Genomic DNA, 11089 nt, shown 5'->3' with positions numbered 1-11089 from the left:
CACATTTTTCAGCTTATCCATTCTCAGTTGATTTTTTCACTTTCCTCTCTGTTTTGGTGTTGGTTTTATGATTTTTTTTTCCCTGCTCATAACAAAAATTTAGCTGAAATAGACAGTTACCTGTATACAAGTCTGTAATCTCTTTGTTTTCACCATTTTTATGGCAATTCTCTCATGTCCATCTTCCTTCTTTTTCCCTTTCTTTTTAAATTATTTTTCTTACGGTTATGCAAGGCTCCTATAACAGAGCCACAAGGGTAGCTTTCCTTTTACACATCTTTCAAGAGTTAATGGGGTTTTTTTTCAGTTTTAAAGTAGTCTTTTTAAAAAATTCTTAGATATCAAGAATTTAAATGCCAATGCTTTTGTTGTGAATTATTTGGGTTACAAAGACTTTAGAAATCAAAGTGAAGTCAAACCTGCCCATATGCTGTTTGCAAAGTACATTTTCTATGGAAGGTGGGGACTGAAAATTATCTGACTGTGAAGAGCGAGTCATTATTGTTCTCGTTCTTGGGAACTAGTAGGGAAATAGCTGAGATCTCAAGAGACCTCTCTTGAAAGGGAAGAGATTTTGTTCTTGACAGGAGCAGAGTGTACCAAAGAGCAGAGAGGTACAAAGTTTCCCCAGATATCTACTTAAGGCCTGTGAAGGAAGGCTTCATGTGCCCTAATTTTTTTATAATATAAAACTTATTTTTTTAAGTTTAGATAAATAGTAATAGGACAGTAAGATACAGAATATGGAAGGGACATGAAGAACAGTTATAGCCATCAAATTTAGAAAAATTTTGTGTACTGGAGAATCAGATTTTGTGACTCTGCATGCCCAACAATGTGAGGAGAAAGGGAAAACAGTTATTTCATACTAATCAGTGGATAAGAAACACTTCACAACTGGAAAACAGAATCTATTTCTTAAAAGTGCCCAGAAGCAGAAGTTGCACACAATACGTTCACAATGTTTTTTTAAAGAAAACATGTCCTTTATCTTAAAAAGGGAGTCATTACAGTGTTTGTGGGAAATAGGGAAATGAAACTGCAGTACACAGATATTATATTGAAAAACATGCGGAGAAGGAATTAGTATGCTTAACTGAAGACTGCCCAAGACAGAAAAAATACACGGTTCTTCCCTCGAGCTGATTTGACAATCTATCAATCACTCAGTTCACAGCCCCCCATTCAGGAAGGCAGCTGAAGTAACCTGGGGAGTCTGACTAAAAGTGAGAAATCTGTTTAAGTGCTTGCAGACCTGGGCCCCTTCTGATCAGTTGTATTAAGATCAAATCTTGGATTTTGCCCTTTTTTTGTTCCTATGCAACCAAAAGTTTAATTAAGTTAATCATTGCTGGCAAACGCAATGAAGATTGAATCCAGTTCCAGAATAGGTTCACTCTGTTGTAACTGCTCAAAAATGTTATATGGTCGTGGGTGAAGCTTGATTTATTGTAAGAAAGCTCTATAGATTCGGACAACAGCCTCTGGACAAAGAATGTGAAGTGTTAACTGGTGCACGTTAGATTGCTTATGAAATATTCTGAGAATATTTAAGCTTATGATAGGCTTGGGGTTTTTCACAAGCATTAAAACTTGTTCCTTGGGGAGAACAGATGTGTTTCTCAATGGTCGGCCAAAAGTTCTCTCTTTGCTTTGACAATTATTATGCATTTCATACATCTATATTGTTTTGTTATGGGCTTTTATTTTTTCTGTATTCTACTGCTGTTGTATGTGTATGTGTAATGCTTTTTTATGTTTAGCTTAGATGGGCATGGGTAACAAGACAAAGGGAGTATGCAGCAAGATTACTGCATCTATAAAGTGCACTTCATTATTATCATAAATGTATTTGTAAACTTTTTTTCAAAAAAACCTTATTTTAAAACAAACTGGAGGACCCTAAACATGCAAAAATAAAAATCCAAAGGTCATCTGATTCCAAAAGCCAGGGATTCTGAAAGCTGACACCCATCCGATGTACATTATTGCACAGCCTTTCATTATGTCATTGTATCAGTTTCTTTCTTTAGCGACTGCTTTCCACGTGGAGAGCGACTGAGTAATTTGTGCTGAACAAGGCACGGTCTTCAGAATCTGTGCTTTATTTTGGAGAAAGGTTTGTTCCCCAATATGTGGCCACTGGGAGGTCGTCGGGAGAAGGTGATTCAGGGTCAAAAAAGGAGCATTAACAGGCAGGTGGGGGAGCTGGATGGCACAACGGATACAGTAATAGCAGCCCAGGTTCTGAGGGAAGAAGTGGGGATGGCGTACGAATGCAGGAGGCTGCTTTGAGCCCTCCCGGTCTCACAGGGAAAGACGAAGCATCCAGATTTAATCTGCTGATTTTCTTTCAAGAAGCTACTCTTCCTCATCAGGCCCAAGCTGCTTAAAGCGTGAGCAGTTGCCAAACACGTGAACAGATGCAGTCGAGAGTTTCGAAGCAGGATCACCGGTCAGCAAGCTTGTCATTTAACACTCCTGACCTCAGCTTTCCCTGTCCTCTCACTTTGCTGCCTGTGGGGAGAAAAGGTCGAGAGCAGATGCTTCTGTGTGAGCGGGAGACATTTCATGAGGTGTGCAAGTGCAGGATTTTCTATTCCTTTGTCAAATAATTAAAAAAAAAAAAAAAGACAACCGGGGAGAAGCGGTTTCACCACGGTCACCCCTGGCAAGTGGCTAAGGGTGGCCCAAGCGGAGTGGAGCGAGCTGTCCCGGAGAGCTGCTCCCTGAGGTCGGCGGATGAGCCGAGGGCCCCGGAGCGCGGCTGACAGCCCGGAGCCCGAGAGGGCGGGTGGGCGACGGAGAGCTCCCCGGGGGCCAGCGAGCGCCGGGCAGGGCCGAGCAACGGCCGCGAGGGGAGAGCGACCGCTGCCAAGGCGGGCGGGCGGGGCGAGGCCCCTGGCTCGGCGTTTCGGGGCGGGTCGGTCGCTCTCGGGGACTTTCAGGCTGCTCCCTCCGCTCGCGGCTGCCCAGACAGGGTGGCCGCAGCAGGACGCCGCCGGGTGTAGCTGCCCCGCCTCGCGGGGAACCTCCTCGGCCCGGGAGCGGGGCCAGGGGCTTGTTTACCGCTCTGCCCGCGTCTGGGGACCTGAGGCGCTCGGCGCTCGCCTCCCGCCCGGCGCGAGCTGCGGCGGCCGTTAACTGCTGAATTCCACCCTCGCGCGCGCCCGCCGGCCCCCCCCGAGCGGCGGCGGCGGCGGCGGCGGCGGCGGCAGCGAGGGGCCGCGGCACGAGCGCTTATCGCCGCCGGTGACACGCCGCGGCCCCGCCCCCTCCGCTGGGGAGGCGGGGGGAGGAGGGGGGAGAGGGGAGCGTGGCTTCGCCTCCCTTCCCGTGCCCCCCTCCCGCCTCCCTCCCGTCAGCCAATCGGCGCGGGGGAGAGCCCTCGTGCCGCTGACGCCCCCACGGGGAGCCCCCCTTTTAAAATAAAGCGGCGGCGGCGGGAAAGAGGGGGGGGGCCGTGCGCGCGTGTGTGTGTGGGGCGAGCGGCGCGGGGCGGCCTCGCTCGCTGGCGCGCGGCGGCCTCGCTCGCTGGCGCGCGCACAGGCAGGCAGATGCCCGCGGGTCCCGCGGCGAGGGGCTGAGGCGGGCCGCGAGGTCGGGCGAGGCGGGAGCGACGCCCGGGGAGGGTCTCTCGCCCGCCCCGCTCCTTGGCGCGGCTGAGGATGGCGCCGGTGAGCGAGCAGCTGCCCCCGCAGGGCGCGGGGGACCCCGCGGCCGTCCCCCTGCCCGGCCCGGCGGCGGCGGCGGAGCCGCGGCGGGAGAACGGCGGCGAGTGGTGCCCCGGGAGCGGCAGCCCGGCCGCGCCGTGCGGCGGGAGCGCGGCCCAGCCGCGGGCGGCGGAGGAGGAGGAGGCGGCCCCCGGGAGCGCGGCGCCTGAGCCCCCCGAGGGCGGCTGGGGCTGGGTGGTGATGCTGGCCGCCATGTGGTGCAACGGCGCCGTCTTCGGCATCCAGAACTCGTGCGGGGTTCTCTTCGTCTCCATGCTCCAGCTCTTCGGCGGCGGCGAGGACAAGCAGATGGCGTTCAAAACAGGTGAGGGGCGGCGAGGGAAGGGGGGTCGGGGCGGCTGCCGGCCCGTCCCGCCTCCGGCCTTCCCCGGCGGAGCAGCTGCCCCGGCCGGTCTCTGCGGCTGTCGGCGTCCGAGCCCCGCGGGGCGGTCGGGGCTGCGGCCCGGCCCGGCCCCGCAGCCAGACCCCCCCCTCCGCTGCGGGAGGGTCGTTTCGTCGGGGCGAGGGGGAGCCCCTCTGCCCTCCCTGCCCGGGGTCTGCGCTCGCAGCCGCGCCCCGGAGGGGTACGCCGGGGGAGCAGAGGGGCAGGTGTCCTCCGGCTCCTGCCGCGGCAGCCTTCTGAGGCGCCCGGCGTCGAAAACGAACGCGCTTGGTCCCAGAAAGTTTTATATCCCCCCCCACCTTGACTGCTGTGGCCAGTATCCCAGTATCCCAAAACTCGCCACTGAAGTTAACGGTGTTTACTAAACTCTAAAGAAGCAACAGCGCTATCGCAATCAAATCTCCCCTCTGTCATTACTATTCTAAATCATTCTAGGCACACAAGTATCAATTAATTCAAGGGTGAGCACACGTTTTACTTTATATAATTTCTCTTTGAAAAGCGTCCCCTGCTTTGACTTTGTAATATGAGGATATGCAGTTTTTGGCTTTCAAAATAACAACGAATTAACAATTATAGTAACTTATTATAGCGAGTAATAATGAAGTTGGCTTATTTAAAAGGTCGCTTAAAACATTAAAATGAAATATTAAAATAACAAACATTGTCTTTAATGTTTTTGTTTCTTACTAAAGAAGTGTTCCAGCTATGTAGCCCTGCAGAGGTGTAATCCTTCTGGGAAACTTTCTCAGCACAGATTGGTATTACAGACCTTTAAAAGGTTTTGAAAATTACGTCTTCCTTAATATTTGGAGAAGTGGACTTAAAGTTGACATGTGGGAGACAAAGCAGCTAATTTTCTTCCCATGACTTCATAACAGTATTTTTGTCTGACTTGGAAAATCAGAGCAGGAGTTTAAACTGATGTAAGAAAGCTGTGGTGGGGCACCAAGTGATGTGCTCTCCAGCGTTTAAACTATTTGTAGTGATGTATGAGGTGTATTGCTCGGTGTTCTTGAGGTAGAAACATGGGGTGTTGTGTATGCCCACACATCAGGTGTGGCACTGCCTGCTTCACAGAAGGGACATGCACGTCCAGGGGTAGGTGCCTCAGCTCTTAGCCTGTACTGGAGAAGAATGAGGTAGTTTAGAGGAGGTGCTGTGAGCGTTTGCTTACTGTCTTGGGAGCCTCTGGCTAGTCAGAAATGCAGAAACACATGGGTAGTTGATACTTTGTCCCTTTGTGGTATAGAGGTGTAATTCCTTTTTCTGAGGACCTGGTTCTCTAGTAAAGATCTCTCAAAATAGTCTTCTTGTAATTAAAAAAAAATGTGACTTTTAGGTAATGGTGCAATAGTCAAAATAATCAACACGACTGCATTGAGATTATTATCTCTACCTTCCAGAAGAGTAATTGTGTCACTGGTGTTTAAGTGAGGTGAGATTGTGGGTGTGCTCCACCCATGTTTTTGAAAATTTGCCCAACTGCAGAAGAGTGTGTGTGTGGGGGGGAAATGGAACCTGGCTTTATAGCCTAGTTCTTTTGCATCCTCCCTAAAAGAGCAGGAAGAGTTCCGAGTACTGGATGCACCCAGCATCTCCTGCATCACTTTTAGAAATTGTATTTAAAAAAAAAGGCAACAGCTGCATTTTTGTTTTGCTCTGTCAGATGTGCTCTGTTTTGGGTAATGCAGAAGACACTCATTTCGTTCTTTTAGATCCGAATGTGGTTAAGGTGTGGGAAATAGCATGAGATAGCTGCCTTGACTAGATGACTTGTGTGCATGTGAAGAAGGACTGCAAATACAAACGTGCCTGCTGTAAATAGCAGAACAGCAGATGAAAAGGTGTCCTTCCTTTTAATACCTGAAAGTACCCTGATGAGTCTGGGCACTATAAGGACTAAGCAGCAGCTGTCGAACAGTTCCTTAATGTTGAACTTCATTGCCTAGAAACTGACTGCTGTTTTTTTATCTTGTTGAAGATGGAACTAAGACTGAACTGAACTAAACAAATTCTGATACAATACTTAGCTTGCCATAAAGGAGAGCTGTGATCAGAAATGGCAGATTGCACTTAGTGTATCTCTTATTGAACACTGATGGATTAGCTGGCATGCTGTTGAAAGAAAAAGGATGAGTAATGGGATGAAGCTGGTAGGATTTTGGTGTTGGAGATAACCCTAGCCTGATCATTCCCATGGTATTGATTCTAGTACTTTATTTGGTTAGCTTCTTGTGTTCAGACTGATTGCAACTCAGAACTGGCAGTGGAAACTGAGTTTCAGTCAGATGTAATGGATTTGAAAACTGGGATTTGTTAAGAAAGTTTTCTTGCTTTGGAATACAAAATCTAATATTCTAGTCCTTCTGAAAAAAATTATTTGTTTAAAATCTGAAATGCTGATTTTTGAGAGTCATGAATATTCTAGCTGACGTCTCCTGGGACCTCAGGTGTCTGTGAAATCTTGCAGTTGATCCAGAGTACCACAGAATTCAATTTTTTTTAATTACAAGACTACTTAGCTTTTGCCAGAAGCGTTATGTGTTGCTAGAGGTTTTTGTGTGCCTGCTGCATTGGGACCAGCCAGTAGACTCTGCCTTTCAGATAAGGAGTGGAAGGAACCAAAAGTACAGGCAAGGCAGCCAGGCTGTCTCCAGGATGCAGCATCAGCATTGGTTAAAAAAGATGAGTAACTATAATTAACATTGTTGCAGGATTTAGGCGGTTTAATGGAACCCATTGTGCTGTGGGTTATAGAAGGTTCACAAATTTCTTTAAGGGGCATCTAATTATAATTAATATTTTTATGACAAATTTTGAACATAACTAGTATACAATATTTTGATAATCATTGGTCAAAAGCTCTTGTTTCTTTGTGTATGTAGTGCACTATATAAGCATTTCCATTGTTTCCTTGTGTAGCCAGTTTTTTTGTTCAAAAGCTAATTGATGCACAGCTAGAGAAAAGGAAAAGCCTGCAATGTAAGTATAAAACTTCTAGGAAGATGTGCCCGAAGTCTCAGGAAACTACTCCGTTCATTGTTTGTAGCTTATTGTGCTGGAGGAACAAGTTGGGTGAAAAACACAATGGCAACAAAGTATGGGAGGCTTGAAGTCCTTGGAAATTGGGCAGAGCTGGTAGGCCTCTAGTGTTGGAATGCAATTGTAGTCTGATCGTCCTTGAAGGGGAAGGGCTGGGCCCCAGGTCCAGTCTGAGATCTGGCAGGGAGAGCACTTGGTTCCTTTCTCTGTTGGCGCTGGCACAGAGGGACCTGGAGCATTGAGCCAGCCCCTGTGTTATCTCCGTCAGAGGGATCTGGTGTGTGAGCCCCATCTAGCCCTGCGCTGTGTTCCCATGACAGATGCCTCTACAGGGTTTTGTGTGTGTATGTATACATACCTGTTTTCAAAAGACAAATAAATACTAAGATACTAGTGGCAATAGAGATAAAAATACTGTCTTTTATTTAAAAAACCCCAAGGTAGATAAAAATACTAGTTTTACTATCATTTACTTACTTTTCCTTCAATAATTTGCAGTGCTGGTTCTGTAACTGCACTGGATTATTCTGTGTGAGTTCAACTTCACTTGTACAAATAGCCTAACACAGTGGGTATATACTGTTATTACTCTTCTACATCCTCATGTTTGTTTTGTCTTAGGAAGTCTTAGTGCATCAGCTGGCTTGAACTGGTTATCTGTGTGCTTGTATACATCTACCTTGGTTTGGGTTTGTAAGGTGCAGCCTTTGGTGACGCATCTGGCTGTCAGAATCATCGGTAGTTCATTGAGCTGGCTGAACGCCCTTAGCACCATGGGGACTCTTGGAACTGGATTGCTGGGGGTGTGATAGGGCACGGGGGAGAATTCTGCATTTGCTGTCATGTCCGGGCCGTAACTCAGATACTGTGAAAATGATGTTGGATGACTGCAGAGATCACAAGTGTTGAGAACAAGTGATCCGCTACCATCTATGGTAACTTAATTTTGCTGAGCAGGGCTGGGTTTTTAATTTAACAGGACAGTTTGAAGTTGAGAAGTTTTTCCTTTACTGTTTTGTTGAATCTTTTGCTATCTTACTGAGCTTCGCTTCAGAGATAAAACCCACCATCAGCAGTTTCGTTATCATCCAAGACCTTGTTCTGTAACTGTCCTTCAGAACTACGCTTTGTTCTCTAATTCTATGGGATATGGTTTCCAGGCTGAAACTATGTCACATGGCTTATGAGAGAGCAGTTGATTTCTTTTTCTCTCTCTTTGTAAGAAGAAATAAATCAAATTTGGAACATAGAAGTTATCAGAGCAGACAATGGTAATTTGCATGATGCACAAGAAAGCACACTACTATGTAACAGTCTGGCCGATAAGGATTACATTGCAATGAAGGAAGTAGTTCCACTAAAACTTGGACGGCTGGATATCAGCGCTGCTGTAGCCTGCCTTCCGTGCCATGTCTGTGGGGCCTTTGAAACCAGGGCAGGGAACCAGCAACGGGAGCAGATTGTCTGAAAACTAACCTGATGTAAAAGTAATTATTTATTTTATTCATCTGCATTCATATTGTTGTACTCTTTTGACCTGGTTTTGTGATTATAAATATGTACGTAATTGAAGGCTCTGGAGTAGTAGAAATTATTGGGTCAAACTGGAAAGTTGAATGTAGTTTCTTTAGTATGCTCTCTCTCTTTAGGACAGAATAGTTAATAGCACTACTGTTTTTGCATACGCGCATGCATGTGATATCTTTATGCCTCCAGCTCTGGAGTGTTTCTTTTGTACTCTTGATAACCGGTTTGCAGACTGATTAGCCTTGTGCGTGCTATTTAGGTTGTCTTTCTGTGTTTTTCCTCTTGGTGGAATTTACATTGATCAGAACTCTTCCTCTTCCAACTGCAGATTAACTTGCAACAAGTTGCTTAATTAATAATCCTCCTAATGTGTCTGAAAGCTAGTTACCAGTTTATTTTTGTGAGCATCTTTAGAGGCAGTACTGTAGTCTCACAGGGATGAAGCACCCGTATAAAATTCCAAAGATGGCTGGCTGTTGCCACCACTCTGTATTAAATGCACATACCTCAAGTTATGTGCTTTTGTGTGCTGCCTTCCGGGCAAAACTGTATCTATCCTCCAATATCTCCTTCAAGCAAGCCCACCTAAATATTAAGTTTTTAATGTACTTTATTCATGAGGTGAAAAGTTGCATGAAAGTACAACACTGCTGAATGTCCTGCAGAATAATTTGCTCTTAATTGTAACCTTATCGGTAAAGATGAAGTTATCTTAAAGCTATTACATTGTTACAACACTAAAAAGCTAAGTGTAGTTTAGCTCTTTCCTATAGCTATGGTAATCTGGTTACATGCATCAAAGTAAGTAATGAGAGTTCTTAAACCTGAGGTTAAAATAGTTTAACACATCTCTTAAAAAATTGAGTGAAAGTGTTAAAATGAAACTTTATTTTGGCTTATTTTTTATTCATATGAGGAATGCCTTGTTTGATGGTTCTGAAGATGGTGTTAAAACTGTTTCCCATCTCTCTGATGCTTCTGTAACCTTCTGCAATATGGAGAAGGAGGGTGCTGTGTATCATATTCCAGATGAGATTCTGCTGGTTTATGGCATGACGAGGTGTACCGTGATGACATTGTGCTATCTAGTGTGCATCACTTACATAACCTGATGCTTTTCTTGCTGCGTTGTATTAGTACCTGCATTCAGTAGAATTTAGTTGACTTTGAAGTTTGCAGTGTGTATTGCTCCTTGCTCTTCAACTTTCTTCTGTTTAATTGGTCCCTGTAGTCTGCTCAGTGTAGTCTTATTCATCCATTTTGGCTACTATTCTTTGAGGTTCCTCAAATTCCTTCCTGGTGTTTGAGTTAGCCTAATTAACTGCTGTCTAAAGAGGAAGTTAGCAAAATGTATGCTTATTAATAGACCCTCTTAGACTTTGCAGTATGTACCAGTACTTAGTGCTGTTTGTCTATCCATAAAGATGATTTCATCTTTAAACTTGGCCTTCTTTGCCTCCGGACACTTTAAGTTTCCTGATAATGTTCTGTCTCTTTTCTCATGATTTGATTTCTTTTGCCTCTTAAGGAGTGTTGCTAAAGGCCAACTTGAAGTTTAAAAGTTGTTGGTCTCTTCCTTTTGTTCAGTTACTAGTTTTGCATGAAGAAATGTAGTAGACTGTTCTTAAGCTCTATTATAGCGCAATTTGTCTATTTACCCATTTAGCCAGTTTGAGTATAGTAACATATAGTAACAAAATGGTTGAGGTTGTAGCCTCTCTGCTTGGAGCACCATCTACCAGAGCAGGCTTCTGGGAACCTTGCCCACTTGAGCTTTGAGCGTCTCCAAGGATGGAGACTCCACAGCCTCTGTGGGTGACCTGTGCCAGTGTTTGACCACCCTCACAGTAAAAATGATTTTTCTTACATTTAAATGGAATTTCCTGTATTTCAATTTGTGCCCATTGACTCTTGTCAGAATAACACCAAGAGAAGTTTGGGTCAGTCTTTTTTTTTTTTTTTTACTTCCTCTCCTCAGATATTTATGCACACTTAAGGTTTCTCCCCCAGCCTTTTCTTCTTGAGCCTAACCAGCCCCAACTTTCTCAGCCTCTGATGTGTCAGATGCTCCAATTCCTTGATCATCTTTGCAGCCATTGGCTGGATTCACAGCGATAAGCAGACTACCAGCTCCTCCTTTGGCATAGTTGGGGGTTCAGACTCTTGAAGCTTCAGGGTCTCAGAGAAGCCACCTCTGATGCTGTGCAGTGTGCTGACCTCCTTTGCTTGGTAACACACATACTCCCCCAGCACACACCTCCTGCAGGCAGGTAGTCTGGTGCCTGCTGCCTTGGTGACGGGCCCCAGACTGGCTCAGGTTCATCCATCCTCTGGAGCACAGTCTGGGTTGGCACTGATGGTGTCACAGGGACAGTTGCTCCACTGGTTGCTGGGGACTGTG

The 11089-nt window shown here is 46.0% G+C and overlaps 1 protein-coding gene across 2 annotated transcripts in view; it reads left to right on the top strand.

Annotated features, from left to right (window-relative positions):
* The first annotated feature begins 3576 nt into the window (after nucleotides 1-3576).
* The window catches only part of SLC16A10 (solute carrier family 16 member 10), a 79413-nt gene continuing 71900 nt past the window's right edge, over nucleotides 3577-11089 (top strand). For both annotated transcript variants that reach the window (XM_075414204.1, XM_075414205.1), the window contains exon 1: nucleotides 3577-4038. In XM_075414204.1, coding sequence (XP_075270319.1) covers nucleotides 3669-4038 — 370 coding nt within the window. In that variant the 5' untranslated portion in view covers nucleotides 3577-3668. The remainder of the gene's footprint in view (nucleotides 4039-11089) is intronic.

Source organism: Opisthocomus hoazin, chromosome 2 (assembly GCF_030867145.1).
Source record: "Opisthocomus hoazin isolate bOpiHoa1 chromosome 2, bOpiHoa1.hap1, whole genome shotgun sequence".
Lineage (NCBI taxonomy): Eukaryota > Metazoa > Chordata > Aves > Opisthocomiformes > Opisthocomidae > Opisthocomus > Opisthocomus hoazin.
Note: the sequence above shows the minus strand (reverse complement) of the source record. Positions and strands in the feature narration are given on the sequence as shown.